Source organism: Anomaloglossus baeobatrachus, chromosome 4, assembly GCF_048569485.1.
Source record: "Anomaloglossus baeobatrachus isolate aAnoBae1 chromosome 4, aAnoBae1.hap1, whole genome shotgun sequence".
Lineage (NCBI taxonomy): Eukaryota > Metazoa > Chordata > Amphibia > Anura > Aromobatidae > Anomaloglossus > Anomaloglossus baeobatrachus.
In genome coordinates, this window is record NC_134356.1 from 628,072,219 (window position 1) to 628,096,674 (window position 24,456).

Consider the following 24,456-nt stretch of genomic DNA (forward strand, 5'->3'; position numbering starts at 1 on the left):
TGTTAGGTACAGGGAAATACCAAGGGAACAGTGAAAGGGAGGGGAAGGGAAACCCTGTGTCTATGGAAGGGGAAGATGGTGAACCCTGACCAAACGTACTGCTAGTCCCTGGGGTCCCTCCCCACCCTAGATAGGTTCCGCACCTATGCGCTGAGCCGGATAGCTGACCCTAGGTATCCCAACTTCTGGGCCCTAATTAGGGATTGGATGGGTTGAGCTCTTTGTCAACCCCACTAAATACTATAGAAGACACAAGGACGACACACAGGGGAAAAGTGCATAAACTACCTATCCACAGATGACTGATAGAAGTTCAGCAAAGTTTTCAGCAATGATATCCCAGAGGATTACAAGCCACCTGCTTGCAACCAGGGCTTGAATGTACTAAATAATATCACCAGCACCAGTCCAAGGAATGAAGGGATATTTAAACACCAAGAGAATACTGATGATCAGCAGCTGGGTGGAAGGCGAGCTCCTGCTGGGTTCAAAGGGGGAGAGATGAAAAGCCAACAGGAAGGCTACCTATACCAATGAATACTGACAGCAGGAAAAATGGAGCATTTTGTGCCGTCAAACACTGTGACCTTCTATGGCCGGAAACCACATGACTGTCTGTCATCCGTGACACCCTTGACAGGTGAAGCAGCCTCTCGGTTATTGCATGTTATAGACTTTTTTGAAGAAATGTATGTCTGAATTTTGGGAGACAATGAGATATGCAAAAGTACTAAATTCCAGAGGATAGTGGATGTTCTGAAATTTTTCTTAGAGGCGGTATTAGAGAACGTATGAGGGTAGAGGAGAGAAGGAGGTATGTGAAGACCAGAGACTACGTGTGAGGAGGTATTTGAAGATTCGTTTGGAAATGTATTGAGGAGACAGAAGAAAGTTCTAGGAAAAGTATAGAGTATTGTCTACTGTCTTTAGCAGACAACAGGTCATCTGTAACTTTGTTTGAGGCAGCTTCCATGGAGTAGTGAGGATGGAAGCTAGATTATAGGTTTTCGAAGAGCGTGTTGGATGAAAGGTAGAAGGAAAGTTCAATGTGGACATGCTGTTGAAGAAGTTTTGGGGTGAAAAGGATATGGGGTGAAAGCTGGATGTAAAGGTTGGGTCAAGGGATGGCTCCTTCAGTATGGGTGCAATGGTTGGGAGAGTTGGGTTAAGGCTGAGATAGGCACAGTGGTAAGGGGAGGAGATGGGATGGGAGGACACAAGTTGTAGTAGTCGAACATAAAATCTTTTTCTGATGTGGTCGATCTTGTTTTTCACATGGTAGCTCATAGCCATGCTTCCTGAATATTCATACAGCACATAATTGCCTCAGCCAGCCTTAAAATGCTTTGGGTTTTCCAGGTTACCACAATAACCTGGTGCAGATGAGCTCAAAGGTTGCCAAATATAGGGGAGGGAAACAAGGGCTGACGCCTCAGACAAGGCAGGCTGAGTAACAGGCTGAGATTGATAGCCAAAGTTTAACGCAACTTGACTAATGTCACTCGGTGATGATCCAAAGTGACCTTTCTATACCTCTGGACAAAAGTGGCACTATTTGTGGATTAAGGAAGGCCCCTTTTCAATTATTTGGCAACCCTTTTGAGGCCATATAGCTAAAAACAAAATAAAATATTATCCTTTGATTAACGGTTACTAAACTCCAAATAATAATCTCACAGATCATGTCAAGAATTTTAGGCAAATAGATTGTTAGCAAACCTAAATAATACAGTATGTGAAATCTTTGTTATCTCTAGGCCCCTTTATCGCTCACATTTACGCCTCAACTGATAGTCATGAGGTCGACCCACAGCGATGTCCACCAGAAGAACTCCGTGAGAACAGAGGACATTTATGGAGGAGCTGTGAAGAAGCCATCGAGAACATTATGCAGTCACAAATGTAACATGCCACTTTATAATACCATTATGCCGTTAAGGCCAGAGTCACACTTGTGAGTGACTTGTGCGAGTCTCCCATCGCATCACCCGGCACGGCCTGCCACTCTCCAGACAGGAGCGGGTAAGCTGTATGTATGTCTATGCAGCAGACCCGCTCCTGTCCGGCCAACAGCAGGCCATGCCAAGTGATGCGATGCAAGACTCGCACAAGTCACTCGCAAGTGTGACTCTGGCCTAAAACCTACGTTCTACATATGTATAATGCATTACCAATCCTGAGTTAGGGCCTATACTATAGTTCGATCCTAGTCTGCCACTAACCTCTGTTTTACGGGATCCATTGATAATGTCTCAACATGATATCTCACTGTGACCTTAGTGGTTTCAACAAGTCATGTCACCACTGGAGCCAGCGGTGGACCAGACAAATGTCTGATAGATGGAAGTCCTACACTTTCTTGACATTTCCGGAAGTATTTTGGTTATACTTTGTTTGTTGCATGCAGGTATTTTCCTCAAGAACTCCTGGCAGTGTTCTCCGCCTGGCAAGAAAAAGTCATCCTACGAGGAAAACCAGAATTGGGTTCCCGATTAGTCAGCGCCTGCCTGTTCTTGCGTTTCCTGTGTCCAGCTATCCTGTCTCCAGGACTGTTTCAACTCTCACCTGAACATCCTCATCCTCTGTCTGCTCGTGCACTGACACTGGTTGCTAAAGTGTTACAGAATCTGGCTAATTTCACTCGGTGATGATCCAATGTGACTTTGATATGTTCCATATGATTTTTAATCAATTAGGGCCCTTTCACACTGCATTTTTACCTATATTCGGTGGTCCCGACGGAATCACCGTGTGGCCAGTATTGCACCATTTTCGGGCGTATACGCTTTCTGCAGGTGAACACCCAGACGCAGTCTTCTACATCTGGGTGTCCACCTGCAGAAAGCGTATATGCTCGAAAATAGTGCAAACAGAGCACACGGTGACTCCGTCTGCACCATTATAGTCAGTGGCCTCGTCGGCACATACGGCCGAAATCCATTTTGTGAGGGGGATCGGACAGAAGCTCCGACGGGACCAGTGAACGTAGGTAAAAACGCAGTGTGAATGCGGCCTTAGAGTTTTTTCCAGTGAGGACATTTATAAAGCCGATACGGGGAAAATGGATGGCTGACCTTATAATATATAGATGGGGTGAGTCTGTCAGAGTAAGAGCTGCTCTTACTTAGCTGCTCCTTCAATTACTTCTAAAAGCTCAAATGAGACAAGGTAAAAATAAGAGGTTGTCTTTATAAGTTTTGCAAGGGAGCACACATTCCTCAACATAAAGTCTATTTCAACACATGATATCACTCCAGAGCTGCATTTACAATTCTGCTCGTTGCTAATTAAAAATGTTGAAAAACACATCGTTAGCAGCTATGAGAAATACACATAATACACTGCTCCTTGTCACATGGCATTTTAGGTCAATTTTTTTCAGATGGCATAAAAGTTTGGAGGGAACGTTCAGACCTGTAATTAAAGGGAACCACAAGCAGTATTTTCACATATAAAGTAAAGGCAGTGCCATACTTGCGGTAGAATGGTGAATCAAATCATACCGTCAGTTTAGAGATTGGATGTTTGATTGAAGAAAAAAACTTTATCAAAGGTCCAGAAATGAGTGCATTGGTTGAATGTTGTTGGCCTTTGTGTAATGATTCCTCCCCTGGCTACCTGCCTCCCCTCTGTTTCAATTTCTCCCCTCTGTCGCCACAATTAACACTATGGCCGGCGCATGCGCAGTATTATTTTTAAGTTTTTCTCCAACTCTTAAAAAAAATGGTGCCGGAATCAGCGCATGCGTGTACCGTGATACCCGGCGACATGTTACTGAGAACACTGTGGAGATGACTATAAACGGCGGCGGCACATGCGGTGATAAAAAAAATTCAATCTGCGCATGCACCGGCTCCGAACATGTTCCTCTTTACAGTGTCTTCAACGAATTGGTCCCGGATCTTGTGGTACGCGCATGGGCTGATTCTGGTACCATTTTATTGAAGAGTTGGAAAACAAAATTGAAATTTAATACTATGCATGCGCCACCCATAGTGTTAATCGTGGTGGCAGAGGGGTGAAATTTAAATAGAGGGGAGGCAGGCAGCCAGGGGAGGAATCACTACTGAAGAACCGACCCACAAAGTCCTGCCCCGATGCACATGCCACTCAACCAATGCACTCATTCCAGGACCTTTAATTCTGCAATCAAACATCCAATCTCTAAACTGAAGGAATGATTTGATTCACCCTCCTAGCGCCAGTATGGCGTTGCCTGTACTTTATATGTGAAAATCCTGCTGGTTGGTTCCATTAAAGCTTGACCATTATATAATGAACAGTTGTACAATTTTCTCTTATAGTTCAAGCTATAATGGGTTATTGCAAAAATAGTAAGTTATTCCCTATCTCACTGATTGGGGATACATTACTAATCGCTGGAGTTCCGGGTGATGGAACCCACCAGCAAACCCAAGATTCTGGAACCCAAGAACTGAGCTCTGTATCCCCCTATATTTCCAGGAATCTCACAGGCAAATAGTGGAGCACAGGTCAAGAAGGCATACCTCCACCCCATTCAAGATGGAATAACTTACTATATTGGGAATAACCATTTTCAAGATCTCTTATTGCATTTAGGGATTGGGAACATTCTTGGTTACCACTAGAGGCTGAAAACCCATCTGGGGCTTGTGCTGCTCACAGAGAACAAACACCAATCACTAGTGATGAAATTGGATGTATTATACAAATGACACTTGACCCGTACTCTCATTCGAGCGTGAGCCGAGTGTCATTTTACTGTTATCCTATCCTCTCGCATGCGAGAATCGGAGCACAGGTGCGGAGAAGATGGAGAATGTAATTTTTCCATCTTCTCCATTGCCTATGCCCTCAGTAATTTGACTGCCCTTTGATGACATCTAATTGCAGTCCGATTTTTAACACGCACCCATAGACTTGAATGGGTGCTCGTGTGCTGAATTTGCACTGCCCCATAGTATATCACTGGTCTGACTGCCATCTGATAAAATATTGGATTGCACTCGGTCATGTTATACACCAGTGTGAGCAAGCCCTAAAATGGATCTGCAGTGGATCCATCTGTTATAATCTTTGATTCTGGTCTCCGCAGGTTTGGAGAGAAGGAGGACTACATGTCTTTTATGAACGGCTTTCTGGAGCAGCACTGGGATGAGATGTCTGTCTTCCTGCAAATGGTAACAGATCCGGACAGCGAGGTCGCAGTGACAAATTATGAGGGCAGTGTTGATCTGGCTTATGAACTTTCATCCCTTCATTACATGTTGTGCGGGATCTTCAAAGGAGTCCATCAGGTGCTGATTAAAAACCAATTTACAATAATGAAAATCTCAATATAAAAGCTCAATGGCATCAGTCCCACCAGCAGTGCCATGCAGAGCTATTGAAAAAGTGCAAATTTGGTCCTGTTATGTATATCAGTGCCGTTTCAATGTAATAGAGCTAACTACTACTGCCATATAGTGCAAATAAAATAGAACAAAAATGTAGCATTACAAGAGGAAATACCTGTACATAAGTATTGCTGTTGGACTAAAATTAGAATTGTCTCACGAGAGTGGCAGGGAAATATGGCGCATGACTAGACACACAATAAACAAGGGGTACATGGGGGACACTTTAATAATGGTGGGCCCTAGCGCTAGTGAGGGGGGAAATGGGACACCTCCTTCTCTCACCTGAAGATGTACCCTACACATTTAGCCAGTCCGTAAACAGGTTCCACACCTGTCACTTAACAGAATACCTGAGACCATGTCAGATCTTGTAATAGCCTTGGCTAGTGAGCTGGCAGGTAAGGGACACTAGTCACTTCACTAATAACACACAAGGTGAAGAAAAGACTATGGAAAAAACAACAGACTGCTGCAGTCATCAACAGGACTACAGCCTACAGAGGAACTTGCAGAGAGCGCTCCACCAGCTTCTTCCACCTCTAGGCCAAACATCCAAATGAATGTGAATAACCAGCACCCTCTACTGGGAGCAGAGGGTATATATAGGGAATAGCAGTGGTCCAAACTTGAAACACCTGAAAAGTTAATGAGAATGCTTGCTGGCAGGGAATTGTTGTGAATGTCAGTTATGCTTTTGCTGCTGTGAGGCTCCCTCTTGTGGCCAGGACTGGTTTGGACAGAGACCAGGTTTGCTGGAGCAATGGGCGTTTCCATTGCTAACTCTCTGCCTATTTAAACCTTGGTCTGCTGGCAGGCTGAGCCGGTTGTCATTTGTTCATTGGTTTTCCAGCTTTCTCGTCTTGCTCCAGACCACATCTACCCCAGATAAGTGCTTGGTTCTTTCTTATGTTGTTTTGTTCTTTTTGCTCTTATCTGGGTTTGTCATTTTCTGTGGTTATTGTCAGTTTATTTGCATGCAGGAATCTCCCCTCTCTGTTGCTTAGCTGGGAAGCTCCCTGCAGCTATGTTTGGAGTATTGTTCCTATAAGTCCATGTGTTTGTTGCTTCTTGAATTTGTAATGGTTCCTGCTTTCTGTTCATTGGTATGACAAGAGCGCCTGATATAGGACGGAGTTCAGCTCTAGTGATCTGAGGACTTTTTGTACTATCAGATATTTGGATTTTTGTAGGGTTTTTCTCTGGCCACCATCAGCCCCTTTCCTATCCTTTCCTATTTAGTCAATGGGACCTCACCTTTGCTAATCCTATCATCCATCTGTGTATTGTGTTTTCCTATATCACCGTAGTCTTTGAATGTGGGGGGCTTGCTATACCTTTGCGGTCTGTTTCTGAGGCAGAGAGTTATTCAATCTTTCCTTCCTTTAGGATAGCTATTTCTCCGGCTGGGTTCGAGTGGTGCATAGGATGTTAGTTCACCCCCCAGCTACTTCTAGTGTTGATGGTTAGTAAGGGGATGGCGGCCAGATTAGTTGCCAATGCTCTTGTCACCTTTTTGCCAATGATTTATGGTGATCTTCCATGGTTCCGGATCATAACAGGGAATACTGGCATTAACCCTCCTCCCCAAAGGAAAAGGAAATACCTTTAATCTGCAGAGTATCCCAAGGAAAAGAGACTATGGCCCAGAACCTGTCCCTAGTCTCTTACTACAGAGAGATGACGGTGAAAAATTGCAACAAAAAAAGAGAGATCAAGGGCTTCAGGAAGGTGAAGAACTAAGGGGACTTGCCAATCCAGCTCAGGAAAATTAGGGCAATACAAGTTGGTAACTCCTATGACTAGACATAACTAAGGCCTCAGTCAGACCACTAGGGTTAATCAAAATGAGAAAATGTGTTCCAGTTTCTCTTTTCAATGTCCTTGGATGATGAAATGTTACTTTGTCATCAGCTTTCGATCTTAAGGCTGGAGCTGTACACAGCTCCGTAGAGGTAGGGGTAAAATGCTTTATGCTTTTTTTGGATCCTTGTGCTGCTGAATTACTGCAGTAATCCTAGCATTGAAGGACTTCTTTGTTCTTTCTGGTAGCATTCAACACAGTGCACGAGGAGGTGGTGTCACATTGACAATGGTTTGCCAAAGCCCAGGACTGGCCAAAACAAGTCCCACAGTGTAGATATGGATGTCCGGAAAAGAAGGGTTGGTTATCCGCTCTGACGATGGACAAGATGTAAAGAGGGCAAGCCAAGTAGGTATAATCAAGTATGTTATTGAGTCTAACGTTTCGTAGTGTAAAAGTTCTTCTTCAGGACACAAACTACAATAACTCTACTGTTATACAAAAACTGTTATAGTAGTGTCTGTCCTGAACAAGAAGTTTTATACTTTGAAATGCGCAGACTCAATAAACTACTTGGATTGTACCTACCTAGTGTGATGACTGCCACAAGTTGGTGCTAGACACTACTTGTATGCAGTAAATGGAGAGGTAGGGAGGCCGAGATCTTAAACCAGGAGGGCACAACAGTACACAGGGGGCAGAAAAAGATGAGGTCAGGATACAAGCCGAAGGTCAGGTTCCAGGACAGTACATACTAGATACAGGTAGCAGGCGAGGACGTGGTCAGGAGGAGTCCGAGGTCAGAAGCCGGGAAATCACAACAGAAACAGGGGAGGACAGGCAGAGACGGGTAAACAGCAGTCCAGAGTCGAGAGACCAAGATCTGAAAACTGAGCACCATGGAAGCCAACAGCATAATTGTAAACAGGAAGTACAACAGGCGGCGTCCTGAGATAAGACACTCCCTAATGAGACAGACAATCACTGGGAACAAGAAGCATCTGCGAGAAAACCTTCCTGTACCAGCATGAAACGCAATGCTGTGAAACAACCAGCAGAGCATTCATCCTGCAAAACGCTCTGCACCACAGGCAACATATACCGGCTATGCAGTCAAGCATGGTAGAACAATACGGAATGTTCTGCACAAAGGAATCATGACGCCTGGCTTGTCCTCTTCAACACATGTGTGTCTTATCCATCGGCATTGCGGATAATCAACCCTTCTTTTCCTAACATTCATTTCTGCTACCCAAGGGGCCACAGCAGGTATACCTTTGAACATATTCCCAGGTTGTGGGTTCGCAGACCCCACTAGGTGAGCACTTAGTATTTAAGCAATACCTCTTTCTTCGCAGATGAGACCCTATTTGCGCTTGACTCTTCTTTAAGGTCCCCACAGGGTAGATAGCAGCAGCTTCCCACACTGCAGTCATTTACGTCATAGTTTTATCGGCCATGGTCTTTGAGAAGACTACCCCTCTAGAAGTCACAATTCTTAGTAATCATCTGAAAGAGGTTTTAGTGATGATAATACATTGGTTTGAATATGTGTTTCCTTATTTTCGTAGCAAACAAAAGATGATCTGGAGCCATTGCCCACAATTCTTAAAGCCTTAGCTGAGGGTTTACCTGTCCCTGAGGGCATTACCCAGGATCAGAGGTAACGTGGCAGGAGTGGCCTTATTAGTATTGTCATTAATGTGAAGTAAAGTATAATATCTCTCTAGCATGATATTGAACTGTATTTTAAATAAATTTATTTATTTTATTTATATATATATATATATATATATATATATATATATACTGTATATATATATATATATAAGTTTAGGGTCCTTTAGACATTTCCTTATTTTTTAAATTAAACCACATTTTTTTTCCAGTGAAGCTAACATTAAATTAAACAGAAATCCCCTCTATACATTGTTAATGCGGTAAATGACTCTTCTAGCTGCAAACGTCTGCTTTTGAATGCAATATCTCCATAGGTGTATAGAGGCCCATTTCCAACAACCACCACTCCAGTGTTCTAATGGTACATTGTGTTTGCTGTTTTAAGGCCACCTCTCACTTAGCGACATCGCTAGCAACATCGCTGCTGAGTCACGGTTTTTGTGACGCAACAGCGATCTTGCTACCGATGTCACTGTGTGTGACATCCAGCAACGACCTGGCCCCTGCTGTGAGGTCGCCGGTCGTTGCTGAATGTCCTGGACCATTTTTTGGTCTTTGCTCTCCCGCTGTGACGCACACATCGTTGTGTTTGACAGCGAGAGAGCAACGATCTGAATGTGCAGGGAGCCGGCTTTTGCGGACGCTGGTAACCAAGGTACACATCAGGTAACCAAGCAAAGCGCTTTGCTTGGTTACCCAATATTTACCTTGGTTACCAGCGTCCACAGCTTCTAGAAGCCGGCTCCCTGCTCCCTGCACACATAGCCAAGGTACACAATGGGTAACTATAAGCAAAGCGCTTTGCTTAGTAACTCGATGTGTACTATGGTTACCAAGCACAGCGCCGTTACATGGGTCGCTGGTGGCTGGTGGCTGATCTCTGATCGCTGTGGAGATCTGCCTGATTGAAGCTCACCAGTGACCATGTAGCGACGCTCCAGCGATCGCTGCCAGATCAGATTGCTGGTGGGATCGCTGGAGCGTCGCTAAGTGTGACGATACCTTTAGAAAGCTAATGGATGTTTAAAAATCCCTTGAAAACCCTTGGGCAAGTATTTTAGCACAGCTGAAAACAGTTTTGCTGATTAGAGAAACTATAAAACTGACCTTCCTTTGAGCTAGTTAAGAATATGGAGCATTACATTTGTTGATTCCATTAAACTCTCAAAATGGCCAGGAAAAGAGAACTTTCGTGTGGAATTCGACAGTCTATTCTTGCTCTTAGAAATGAAGGATATTCCATGCGAGAAATTGCCAAGAAACTGAAGATTTCCTACAATGGTGTGTACTACTCCCTTCAGAGGAGAGCACAAACAGGCTCTAACCAGAGTAGAAAGAGAAGTGTGAGGCCGCACTGCACAACTGAGCAACAAGACAAGTACATTAGAGTCTCTAGTTTGAGAAATCAATGCCTCACAGGTCCTCAACTGGCAGCTTCATTAAATAGTACCAGCAAAATGCCAGTGTCAGTGACTACAGTGAAGAGGTGACTCCAGGATGCTGGCTTTCAGGGCAGAGTGGCAAAGAAGAAGCCATATCGGAGACTGGCTAACCAAAGGAAAAGATTAATATGGGCAAAAGAACTCAGACATTGGACAGAGGAAGACTGGAAAAAAGTGTTATGGACAGACAAATCAAAGTTTGAAATGTTTGGATCACACAGAAGAACATTTGTGAGATGCAGAACTGCTGAAAAGATGTTGGAAAAGCGCCTGACGCCATCTGTCAAGCATGGTGGAGGTAATGTGATGGTCTGGGCTTGCTTTGGTGCTGGGAAAGTTGGAAATTTGTACAATGTAAGGCCCCCTTCACACATCCGTGAAAATCACGCACGTGTTTCACGGACGTGTCAAAGGTGCGTTTTCCCCTCCGTGAGCCGTGTTTATAGCACTACGTGTGTTCTCCGTGTGTTATCCGTGATAACACACGGAGAACGAGAACTTTCTGCTCACCTGTCCCTGGCGTCGCTGTCTGTGGTGCTGAACTTCGGTCTCCAGCCCTGCCGACTCCCCGCTGCTTCCGGCCGCAGTGAAGTGAATATTAAATGAGCATAATGACGCGATTTGTATCTTCCAGGAACGCGACAGCCACAGTCCACCACTCTAACATGTATCTCTAGGAAAAAACTGTACCTGTACTGTACAATAATCTCCTAATGCCATTGTTTCTACAGTCAGGATGAAAGTGAAGAACCCGACTATGTGTTTCCCAAGGACATGCGACATCTCCGTCCACTTGTGAAGAAGAGCCAGTCGCTGAGCAGTCTCATTAAGGAGAGGCTTGTTCCACCTGCCAAGATAGGAGACAGGGAGAAAAAGAGTCGGCGTCATGTGACGAGAACGCAGAGTGTCCCGGCCCAAACCAGGCCGGGTCGGGTACATAGGACAAGAAATGATGTATCTTCTTTGGCTGAGAAAGAAGAAGGGGAGAATGAAGGTTTAACGGTATGAACAAGACTCGTGCCAAAATATTCTCATATTTTGTATTCTTGACTATATATTGACAAGAATTTGTAGAGAAATTCAATGTTACGGCGTCCATGTATGAAGCATCGGGCTTACTGTATAATGGATGATGCCCTGTGTGGTATCTTCTTATGGTGCTACTCTCCCCACATGATGAATGGTCATACCATATGCAAACAACCCTACCTAACAGGGCCTAATCAAAAGCCAAATATGATGGTACCCAAATAACAGTACCTTGGGTTGACCAAATAGTTTTTACATATATTTGTCTGATGAGCCAGGTATCACGGGTGACAGACAATCATGTGGTTTCTGGCCATAGAAGGTCACAGCGTTGGGCTGCGCAGAATGCTCCCTGAATTTCTATTGTTCCTGCTGTCAGTATTCATTGGTATAGGTAGCTTTCCTGCTGGATTCATCTCTCCCTCTTTTGGACCCAGCAGGAGCTCACCTTACACCTAGCTGATGATCATCAGCATTATCTTGGTGTTTAAATACATCTTCCTTCCTTCCTTGGACTGGTGCTGGTGATATTTTCAGGTCATTCAAGCCTAGGTTGCAAGCAGGTGGCTGGTACTCCTCTGTGGTATCGTTGCAGTAAACTTTGCTGATCCTCTACCTGTGTCATCTGTAGATAAGTAGTTCATGCTTTTCCCCCCTGTGTGTCCTCATTGTGTCTTCTATAGTTGTTTAGTGGGGTTGATGAAGATCTCATCCCATCTGTTCCCTATTTAGGGTTTAGCACTAGGGATACCTAGGGTCAGGTACAGGTATCCGGCTCGGCGCATAGGTGCGAAACCGATGTAGGGTGGTGAGGGACCCCAGGGACCAGCAGTGGGTTTGATCAAGGGACACCATCTTCCCTTTGCCTAGACACAGGGTTTCCCTTCCCTTTCGTCATTCGCTTGGTACTTCCCCTTACCTAGCGTGACACCCAATGTATGTACTGTGAAAATCTATATCAGAATGGCTGTATAATCCTTAAAAAATGTAATGAAACTTCTACCCACATAGCCTGATCGACATCTTCTCAGTGTCTCGCCCCCTGCTGCTTCTGAATTTCCAGACAACTAACCTGACTGACAGCTCCTCAGTGTCCCTCCTCCCTGCTGAGAGCTCACACTACTCAGTAAAGGCTACAGCTGTTGGTCAGACTTGGTGAGCAGAGACTGAATATAGTGGGAGTCATGAGGTCTCTCACACACTCTCATTTAATTATCAGGAATATATAGTCATTCTGGCATGGATTTTATAATAAGTACAACAATTTCACCAGGTCTTGGAAATCTATTTAATAATGTATACAGTTGGTATTGTTAAATTTGGCAATTGATCCAATTTAATATATAAAATTCAATACCAATATGTGCAGTCCATACATGGCCATTTTCTGATATCTGGGTAATTTTGCGCATAGCGGAACACAACAATGAAATAACTGGTGAGAGGCTGTTACAAAACACCAAAAAATATTTATTGCTGCTGTATTTTCTATTTTGCTTTTAAAACGGTCACTGTAACGTAATAAATTGCTTAAGAAATTGGAATTACCTGTTCGAAACGTGAACATTTTCATTTTCTGCTACACAGAAGCCGACACGACTGAGGCAATCATCCACCCTACCCAGACGGAAGTCCACTGTACCATGGTGCAGGAATGAGGACCTGCACTTTGTAAAGCAAAAGCTAGAAGTTGAAGAAGACCAGGTAATCTGTGAAGAAGCAGCTAAAGTATTTTTTAGAAGATTTCCTCTGGCTATCACTCCTTTATACCTACAGATGTGAAGACAAGTAGCCACTATTAGGGCTAGGTGCAGACGACCGTATTTTCAGTCCAAGTGCAATACAACAAAACATCGGAGAACACTTGGACTAGAGTTATTTTATGGGGCTGTTCATATGCCTGATTTTCCCTTGGATCCAATTTGTCTAAGGAAAAAAAATCACAGCATGTCATTCAAGTCAATGAGCCCGTGGATAAAATCGGACCACACTTCGATGAAATCTGAGTGCAGTCCAATTTTGACAGATAGACAGAATGGAGAAGAGAGCGTTTTTTTATTTTCCATCTTCTCCACATCCGAGATTATTGGTTCACACTCTGATCACACTAATCACACACTGATCACACTCTGGCTCTGCCCTCTAGGTGGCCATCCCTTTTGTGTCTGACTAGCCAATTACCCCTGGTGTAGGGTGGAAACTGGGATTTTGGTGTGTGCAGATATTACTGCCACTGGTGTTCCAGGTCCCTGGGGGTAGGCCCTGCATCCTGGTGAGGATGCAGCACCTAGTAGTGCTCTGAGTGGTTCAAGGGCACTAGATTAGCAACGTGGAACACAGCAATAAGCAGCTGCAGCAGCAATTAGGGACCTGAGAACTAGCAACGAATAGACCACTTTGCCCAGGCGCCTACTTCAAGGGTAGTGTGCCTTAAATAACTGATGCCTCACAGCCATAGGCTGAGAAGCACCTCTGGGTTAGGGTGTACTGACCCTTTAAGGTAAGGTGAGCATTCACTTAGAGCACTCCCAGGAGGTCTGTGTGGTGTGCGCAGGCCCCAGGAGGTGGCGGCAGGTGGCCTTTTTTAAAGTTGACTTCTGTGGTTTTGATAGTTTTCTTATTTTTACATCAATGTTGCTTTTCCAAATGTTAAAGATGATTCTCCAAATTCAAGAATTTTTTTTTACCAAGAAAACAAAATTTGGCACAAGTCTAGGGTGATTTTATACATTGTTACAGTGAAGGAAATAATTATTTGATCCTTTGCTGATTGGGCTATAAACACAATAGATGCTGTATACACAATAGAGGCTGCTTACACAATAGAGGCTGCAGACAGTATACATAATAGAGGCTGCAGGCTGTATACACAGTAGAGGCTGCAGGCTGTATACACAATAGAGGCTGCAGGCTGTATACAAAATTGAGGCTGAGTGGTGTATATAGCGTGTACACAGTACTATGCTGTACACACATCCTCACTATACACATATACAGTATGTTATTACGGCGTACATTTTTTTCAATATTTTTGCAAAACGTGCATCTATTCCAGCTAAAGCTTCACAAAACAAGTTAAAGATTTAAAAAATGTCAATTTAGGGTTTTGAAATTCGTAAATCGCATGCACCATTTTGATGACTTTGACGCAAAAAAGTCTGCAAAAACCACAAGTCAAAAAAAGAAATGTTTAATTAAAAATAACACAAATGATGATTTTTAAACCTGTAGTGTAGGAGGGGTGACCTGCCAATTTAGTTTGTATAATTGGGATATGTTGAAAACTTACAATAATTTATGATTCCATCAGGAGCTGGACCTACAGGAAATGAAGGGACAAATAGCCGAAAACCAGGAAAAACAGAAACATCTTGAGGAACAGATTATCAAAATGTCGGAAAAGATGCAGGAAGCGCTGGACCAGTTGGCCAAAGTAGAAGAAACACACAAGGCATTACAAGCTGAGGCGTCTATCCAGATGACCCAAATGCAAAGCAGGTAATAACAAAAAGCAAAAGAATTTTGTGTCGCGGGCGGGGAGGGGACGCTGCGCTCACCACGCTCGGGTCCGGCGCTGCTGCTACTGCTGCTCGGTGGCTCCAGCGGTGGGCCGGATCCCGGGGACTCGAGCGGCGCTCCTCGCCCGTGAGTGAAAGGGGTGGTTTGTTGGGGTTTGGGATGTCGGTTTGTGACGCCACCCACGGTATGTGGTGAGGTTGGGACACCACCGCTGCTCTGTACGGGGATCCCGGGAGCAATGACAGGGAGCAGCTGGGATGGTTCTCTCCCCTCCATGGGTAGGGGGGAATTTTGGTGGTCCCGGGGCCCGGTGATATTGACTGGAAGGTGGATGGCGGGGTTTGGCGAGGTGCAGGGTCGCGGGGGCAGCGCGGTGCCAGACGACACGGTGGTACTCACTCAGCCAGTAACGTACACAGAGTCTCTGGTAAAACAGACGGCTGGATGGACGGGTCCCACAGGCGGCTGCGGTGTTTTTCCCCTGACCCCAGGTTGGTAGTGTAAGTCCTTTCCTGCACCTTCTTGTACGCTCCTCCTGTGCTCCGGTTTCCAGCTGGCTCCCCGCTTCGGTACCGGACGGGTCACCACCCTGTCCCAGCTACCTACGGTTCCACCAAGACTGTCTTCCCGGCTCCTGCAGACAGCCACTACCGTCTGCCTGACTGGCTACACGAGGGCCCTAGGCTCCAACCTAGGCCCCAACCTAGGCCCCAGTCTGTGTCTGCCTCTCTGCAGACCTCCTCTCTCTTCCTCTGCCTGGACTTGTCTGCACTAGTTTCCTGCCTCAGGCCAGCTAGACTCTTCAGTGGGCGTGCGTATCTGCTTAACTCCGCCCAACTGGTGTGTCTGTCTGAACCCGAGGGAAGACATCAGATCTTACTGGAGATAACTGCTGTGAACTGCTGGGGGTGGGGGGGTGTGTGTGTTGTTACCTGAGATCCAGTGTCCAGGAGAGCCATCAGCGGGATGCTGTCCACTGCCAGGGGGATGATGGGCCGGGCTCCGATGTACCGGTCCCGCCAGTCGGGGGGGGCCACTGGGTTCTACTCCTGAGGATTGGCCCGTGGCCCCAGGGGTTGCTCGTTTAACGGACACCGTCGGGAGTAGTGGCCGGGCTTGCTGCACCTGTAACAAATTGGAGGTCCATACCGTGAGTCATTGGCCCTTCTCCGCTGCATCCAGGGGACGTCCTCAGGGCTGTTGGCGAGCTGCATCTTCCCCGGGGGCTGGGACCTGGTCGGAGGCTGGAGTGCGGCGAGGATCTTGGCGAGGTCCCCATCCATGCGGCGGACTTGGGCAGCCAGTTCCTCCATCATTCCGCTTGGGGCTGCAGGTACCGGAGGCGTTGGGAGGGCAGGGGCCACCACGACGGGAGCCATCTCAGCTGGCCATGGGGCGGCCTCAGGGACTTCCGATGCTGGGGGCTGCAGAGCTTTAATGGCCCGTTCCTTTAACACGGCAAAGTCCACATCAGGGTGTTCTAGGGCCCACAGCCGGAGTTGTTTGCGGTCCTCTGAGGACCTCATCCTCTGTACAAACTGCTCCACTAACATTTTGTTGCTGTCCGCATCGTTGATGGTGTCTACCCGCTTCAGTGTGCGGAGGGCGGTTTGCAGACGTAAGGCGTAATCCCGAATGCTATCCGCGGGCCGTTGCCGGCATTGACAAAACTGCATCCGCAGCTCGGCTTCGGTACGGGTCTCGAAGGCAGTCTGTAGCTTCTCAAAGATGGTGGCTACAGAGGACCGGTCCCCCTCGGCCCAGATTTCCGCCTCCTGCTCAGCCGCGCCGGTTAGCTGCCCCAACACTACCGCTGCATGTTGCTTATCAATTAGGGGGTACAATTCTAGTAGCGGGCTAAGCTTCTTCCGGAAGACCTGCAACGCGTCAGGTTTCCCATCGTACTGCGGCAGCCAGGTAGCTCCGGGCACATAGGGCAAGGAGAACGGCATCACCTGAGCGAGAGCTGGGGCCACGGCGCCCCCCGCCAGTGCAGCCGGGACCTGGGCAGGCCCATTCCCATCCACGGGTGCCACTGCGGCTGCGACCGCCACTCCTCCAGCGGCTCCATCGGGCGCAGACATCTTGTTTCCGTCCCACTTAGTCTTTTTCTGGCTCCTCCTCTACAGTCGCGGGGTTTCGGTTTTCGCGCCTCCACTGCTCGGGAAGACGCTCGAGCGGGGACTTTTCACGCCCAAGATGGCGGCTTCTCAAAATTTTCGGCCGGACACCTCCGGCGGTCACAAGGCGCACCTCTACCAGATGGCAGAGCGGTAAGATCCTGTTCGTGACGCCAAGTTGTCGCGGGCGGGGAGGGGACGCTGCGCTCACCCATTGCTCGGGTCCGGCTACTGCTGCTGCTTTGCTCGCTGCTCGGTGGCTCGAGCAGTGGGCCGGATCCCGGGGCCTCGAGCGGCGCTCCTCGCCCGTGAGTGAAAAGGGGAATGGTTTTGGGGATTTATTGTCCGTGACGCCACCCACGGTTGTGGTGAGGTTGTGACACCACCGCTGCTCTGAACGGGGATCCCGGGAGCGATGACAGGGAGCAGCTTGGGTGTTGTTCTTTCCCTCCGTGGGTAGGGGGATTGGTTGTCCCGGGGCCTGGGCTACAGCTGTCCTGCTGAAGAACATGGCGCCAAATTCATTAAGAGGCACGTGCCATTTAGTGAATTTGCCATATCTCCAATGCAATGTGTGCTTCTGTGCACCATGACAGAAATGCATCACGGGGGTGTGGCAGGATAAGTAGACACAGGGGAGCCTAAACTGGCCCTCAAGCTTGGAGAATCCTAGCTGACGCTGATCCCAAAGGTACGTCTGAAGGTGACGATGTTTGAGCCACCTTCCTTGCCCTAGCTCCTTAACATCCCTGGTCTAATGGCCCCCTAACTCCACCCAGGAGAGAGCCGGGACAGCAGTGGTCAATCCCACACAAATAAACAGACAGGGCTGTAAACCAAAACTCAGACTCACAGCAATCACTCTCAGAGGTAGACAATATGTGATCAGGAGGAAAGTAAAGGAATAGAGAAAATAATCAGACAACAAAAGTATTTCCACAAAACACCAAACAGCACACAGCAGTTCACCAGCAACTGAATATCAAAGTACAAGGACCGGGATCACATAAAGCTATAATCGGCTTGGGATAACAGGCTCTACCATCTTAAAAAAAAAGTGGAGGCGACTGTGATAGGTCTGCAACATGCGACTCAAGCAGTTAATCTACAGGTTAGCAGAATTAACTCCTGCAAGCTCAGTTACTAACAAGAGCACAGCTGGTCAACGCCCGAGCCTGTCTGTGGAACTCAAAAGCAGGATTGTGTGGAGTGTGTGACTGCTGTGTGAACAGTGTCCGATGTAATCCAGAGTCACGCGGCGAGTTTTAAGCTAGTCACCGTGTGACAAAATGATACTCCAGTCAGTCTCTGGAGTATCATTTCTGGTGATTAAAACACTGACACTTTTGACAAATTTGATGGGCAGGCATCACCATGCCTCTGTCCAACCCCTTCCTAGATCCCCTTCTCGAAAATTTACAAATTTTTTAGTGCAGCTCTCTGTTGAGTGAAACTTTTTAGCCTTTTCAAAACTTTTACACCACTTTCCTGACATAAAAGCTTTTATGAATTGGAACCAATGAGCATTATAGAAACCTAACAAGAAATGAGGATTTCCATACTGGTTAGAATAAACAAGTTATAGACCCCGTTTCATCAAGGTCACTGTTTTTCTTGCCAGTCTTGATGCAGGGGTAGGGAGGATTGCGAGGGGCCTGATTCATTAAGATGTTCATGCCACTTAATAAATCCATTGAGTCCTGTAGTGTTGCATGTCTCCATGTGCCCCAAATATTACTCCGGTTAGCGACTTGAGAAAGATTTGTGGAGCAGGAATGCCATCGCTCGTCATGAATTTGATGAGCAGGAGTTACCATGCCCCATCCCAACTCCACCCACTTTGTCGGTGCTGAGCGAAATTGGTATGAAAAGGCCAAAACTTGCAAAATTGTAGCACAAAAAAATATTGTGCTTTTATGGTTTTCTACTGATGAATTGAGGCCTCAGTAGTACCATTAAAATGCAAGGAGATTTCTTTCTTGTGGACTATATTGAGGGTCTAAAGGCCCCGTTACACGCTACGATATATCTAACGATATGTCGTCGGGGTCAAGTCGTTAGTGACGCACATCCGGCACCGTTTGACATATCGTAGTGTGTGACAGCTACGAGCAACTGTGAATGAGCAAAAATACTCACCTTATCGTTGCTCGTTGACACGTCGCTCATTTCCAAAAAATCGATCGTCCTTCTGCGCACCAGTTGTTCATTGTTCCCGAGGCAGCACATATCGCTCTGTGTGATACCCCGAGAACGATGAACTTCAGCTTACCTGCGGCTGCCGGCAATGCGGAAGGAAGGAGGTGGGCGGGATGTTACGTCCCGCTCATCTCCGCCCCTCTGCTTCTATTGGCCGGCCGCTGTGTGACGTCGCTGTGACGCCGAACGTCCCTCCCCCTTCAGGAAGAGGATGTTCGCCGTTAACAGTGAGGTCGTTCGGGAGGTAAGTACGTGTGACGGGGGTTGCCGACTTACTTTGTGCGACACGGGCAACAAATTGCCCGTAACGCACAAACGATGGGGGCGGGTGCAATCGCACATGCGAACGCACGATAAATCGAAGCGTGTAACGGGCCCTTAAGATCATAGATCCCCATATCGATGTGTGGGTCACCATTTATCCAGCTATTCACAGTGACAAATCACACCTTCCATTCCAGATTTCTATTTTCTACTCTTTTCATTTTTGGACATTTTTGTTTTATTAGGATGGATGCCCTAGAGAAGGAATGTGCTGAAGAGAAGACAGAAAGGGAGAAGAATGAAGAGAAGATTTTAATATTGGTGAGGTCTCATACCAAAGAAGTGACACTGAGGCTTAGGCGGGCTTTGCACACTGCGATATCGCAGGTGCGATGTCGGTGGGGTCAAATTGAAAGTGACGCACATCCGGCATCGCATGCGACATCGCAGTGTGTAAAGCCTGGATGATACAATTAACGAGCGCAAAAGCGTCGTAATCGTATCATCGGTACAGCGTCGGCGTAATTCATAATTACGCCGACGCGATGGTCCGATGTTGTTCCTCGCTCCTGCGGCAGCACACATCGCTGTGTGTGAAGCCGCAGGAGCGAGGAACATCTCCTACCGGCGTCACTGTGGCTTCCGTAGGATATGCGGAAGGAAGGAGGTGGGCGGGATGTTTACATCCTGCTCATCTCCGCCCCTCCGCTCCGATTGGCCGCCTGCCGTGTGACGTCGCAGTGACGCCGCACGACCCGCCCCCTTAACAAGGAGGCGGGTCACCGGCCACAGGGACGTCGCATGGCAGGTGAGTGTGTGTGTGAAGCTGGCGTAGCGATAATTTTCGCTACGCCAGCTATCACCACATATCGCTGCTGCGACGGGGGCGGGCACTATCGCACTCGGCATCGCAGCATCGGCCTGCGATGTCGCAGTGTGCAAAGTGCCCCTTAGTCTACAACTAAGGCAGAGGCCACACGGGAATTACTATGAGTCTTCACATGACACTCGGCTCCCACTCGCAGCACAGCAGGAGCCGTGTGTCATGCTTAGTGTTATGCGACTGTGGTCCGATGGTGCGATCAGCCCACAGCTGCGGAGGGGAGAACCAGAGCTGCAGAGGAGAGGGCCAGCGCTGCGGAGGAGAGGGCTAGCGCTGCAGAGGAGAGGGCCAGCGCTGCGGAGGGGAGGGAGGGATTTATCTCCCCATCTCCTCCGTTGCCAGCTGATGCAAGAATTGTACTGCACTCGCGTTACACCGGTGTAATGTGAGTGCAAAGCGATGTTTCTCTCGCCCCAATAGACTTGAATGGGTGCGAGTGAAATAGGATTGCATTCAATCTGCAGCATGCTGCGATTGTTTTCTCTGTACGATTAGAGCTGTGGAAAAAAATTGCTCATGGGAGCGGGCCCAAAGAGTAATATTGGTCCAAGTTGAATGCGATTTTTTTTTTTATCGCATTCCACTCGCTCCGTATTACTCGCCGTGTGTGCTAGCCCTAAGGGTTCTTTCAGATGTCCGTTATCATTGGTGTGCACATGGCCTAATTTGGGAATATGAACAGTTTTAGGCCACGTGCAGACGCTGAATATTTAGTGAGTTTTTTACCTCAGTATTTGTAGGCAAAACCAGGAGAGGAACAATCAGAGGAAAAGTGTAATAGAAACACGGCACCACTGCTGTATTATTTATCCACTCTTGAGTTTTGGTTACAAATACTGAGGTAAAAAACTCACCAAATACTCAAAGTTTGCACATGACTTTACAATACCAGTTTTGTTGTTGAGATTTTATTAAATTAAATATTCACATCCACAGCCTATCAATATATGTTCCAGATATTCACTTTGTATCTCAATCTTTACAATACAAGGGGTGAACTATGCAGTAAACACATTATTTTTGTAGTGGAATCAGCAGCAAAATGCAGTCAATTTAATGGAATTTGATGCAGAATATTTGATGCAGATTTTCCGCATCAGAAACATCTCATGTAGAACTACTCATTTGGGGAGTTGTAGTGTATTTCATTTCCTGAAGTAGTTTTGAAGAGCTTTTAAAGCATTCCACAAGAGTTTTGTTAACTAAAGTGTTTCTTGATTGGCCAGTGCCTAATTTGGAACAGATTTTGTGAGGAGGCACATCAAACTGAAGAAGAAAAATGCTCGAATCACTAAGCACATGAACATCAAAGTGGTTTTATAACAGAAAAAGTATCTCAAGTGTTCTTAAAGGGGTTGTCCACCACTTTTACATTGACGGCCTATCCTTAGGATAGGTCATCAATGTCTGATCTGCCTGGTCTGACACCCTGTATCCCCAGCTGTTTTCTGTGCTATCAGCAGCCGGAAATGCTCAGTTCCAGAGCTGCTCTATCTTTTGATACTGGCTGCGGGCGGGGTACTGGGCATCCATCCAACTCCTACTGATTTGAATGAGAGGCAGATGTGCAGTACCTGGCAGCGGCCATTCTACGAAGACAGGGCAGCTCCGAAACTGAGCATTTCTTGGTTACTGCTGCTGCCATCGGCACAAAGAACAGCTGATCGGTGGAGGTGTGGGGTGTCAGAGCCCGGCCAATCAGACATTGATGACCTATTCTAAAGGGTCCTTTACATGCTGTGACATCGCTAGCGATTGCTAGCGATGTCGCGAGCGATAGCACCCGCCCCCGTCGTTGGTGCGATATGTGGTGATCGCTGCCGTAGCGAACATTATCGCTACGGCAGCGTCACACGCACATACCTGTTCTGCGACATTGCTGTTGCTGCCGAACAATCCCTCCTTCAAGGGGGAGATGCGTTCGGCGTCACAGCGACGTCACAAAACGGCCGTCCAATAGAAAAGGAGGGGAGGAGATGAGTGGCCGGAACATGCCGCCCACCTCCTTCTTCCTCATTGCCGGTGGACGCAGGTAAGGAGATGTTCGTCGTTCCTGCGGTGTCACACATAGAAATGTGTGCTGCCGCAGGAACGCCGAACAACCAGCGGCATGCACCACCAACGATATTATGAAAAGGAGCGACGTGTCAACAATCAATGATTTTTGCCGTTTTTGCAATCATTGATTGTCGCTCCTACCTATCACGCGCTGCGATGTCGCTAACGACGCCGGATGTGCGTCACAAACACCGTGACCCCGACAATATATCGTTAGCGATGTCGCAGCGTGTAAAGCACCCTTAAGAATAGGCCATCAATGTAAAAGTAGTGGACAACCCCATTAAAGTGATTTTTCAGGCATTTTTATGGCGTCTAAACACTTTACAAAAAAAACCCCTTAACACTTTTTGTACCCCTTAAAGGTTAAATGTTAGGGATGCTTCATGTTCCGCAGCATGATGAGGAACCTTTTTCTACCCATGTATAACTCCATGGCATAGTAAAAAAAAAAATACCACAATTAATGAACTCTGAAAATAAAAATAACTCCACGCGCCTCCATCTGAACTAAAGCATGGGTCCATAGTGGGGTTTTAGGTTCTTACACCTTTCTGACAAAAGTCAATATTATTGGTGCCACCAGAACTAAATATGATTTTGCTTTTATTATTTTTGTAGGAGAGACGTCTGTCAATTCTGGAAAAGACATCAGGAAACGCCAAGCAAGATCAAAACGAGCAAAAGCCTAATATAGAAAATGCCTTGGAAGACGCCTTGATAACTAATGATATGGATGGAACAGAGAGTTCTGACACTGATTAGTCCGCCCCACTAATTTATGGATCATCATCATCTTGGCACAGATTAGTTTTTGTTTGGGTGAAGTTTTCCTTTTGTGAAGAGCACATCAGAAACTTTTCGAGCCGTACAATAGAAGTATTTATAACATATATTCATATATAAATGGGATACCATATATTCAATCAAAAGACTTTTTCTAAGAGACGGTGGGTACAGTACATGGGATTTGGATACTAGGATGTTAAAGAACAGAAAAGATTGAAGAAGTCTATTAAACAACCTTCAACATTTTCTCTGGCTTGAACCCATCCTTTCCCACATTGATCAAATTCAACATCTACTTGTAAAATATTAGGGTTGTTTTCTGTATGACTGTGCTTTCTGGCTTATTTTAATGTTCATACCGGCGTCCCCGCGCTATCCTGCCCCTCCTACCCCGGCAGGGATGTCGGTTCTCTCACCTGCCCGGCCGTCCTGCGGTGGCTGTCTCCCTGAGCCTGACACACCTCACAGGCCTCCTGGGCAGGGCCGGCTCCAGGTTTTTGTGGGCCCCGGGCGGAAGAGTCCCAGTGGGCCCCATCCACACGCAGACACACATACGTACACATACATATTTAACGACAAACTCACAAAAATACATATAGAACTGACACATCTATACAGTCATATACACTGACATACATAGATACACATCATACATGCATACAGACAAACACACACAGCTCTGCTGGATACATACATACAGACACAGCGCTGCTACATACATACACACATAGCTCTGCTATATACATACAGACACAGCGCTGCTACATACATACACACATAGCTCTGCTACATACACACATAGCTCTGCTACATACACACATAGCTCTGCTACATACACACATAGCTCTGCCACATACACACATAGCGACTGCTACATACACACATAGCTCTGCTACATACACACATAGCTCTGCCACATACACACATAGCTCTGCCACATACACACATAGCTCTGCCACATACATACACACATAGCTCTGCTATATACATGCACACATAGCTCTGCTATATACACACATAGCTCTGCCACATACATACACACATAGCTCTGCTATATACATGCACACATAGCTCTGCTATATACACACATAGCTCTGCCACATACATACACACATAGCTCTGCCACATACATACACACATAGCTCTGCTATATACATGCACACATAGCTCTGCTATATACATACACACATAGCTCTGCTATATACATACACACATAGCTCTGCTATATACATACACACATAGCTCTGCTATATACATACACACCTAGCTCTGCTATATACATACACACATA

General features: G+C 46.5%; 1 protein-coding gene across 1 annotated transcript in view; it reads left to right on the forward strand.

Moving 5' to 3' along the window:
* The window catches only part of RASAL3 (RAS protein activator like 3), a 60,623-nt gene extending 37,252 nt beyond the window's left edge, over positions 1-23,371 (forward strand). Inside the window, exons 10-18 of the mRNA XM_075343008.1 lie at positions 1,758-1,902; positions 2,408-2,644; positions 5,078-5,279; positions 8,754-8,845; positions 11,036-11,306; positions 12,921-13,037; positions 14,644-14,831; positions 19,681-19,756; positions 22,998-23,371. Of these exons, the coding sequence (XP_075199123.1) occupies positions 1,758-1,902; positions 2,408-2,644; positions 5,078-5,279; positions 8,754-8,845; positions 11,036-11,306; positions 12,921-13,037; positions 14,644-14,831; positions 19,681-19,756; positions 22,998-23,141 (1,472 nt within the window). The 3' untranslated portion in view covers positions 23,142-23,371. The remainder of the gene's footprint in view (positions 1-1,757; positions 1,903-2,407; positions 2,645-5,077; positions 5,280-8,753; positions 8,846-11,035; positions 11,307-12,920; positions 13,038-14,643; positions 14,832-19,680; positions 19,757-22,997) is intronic.
* Positions 23,372-24,456: the final 1,085 nt, after the last annotated feature.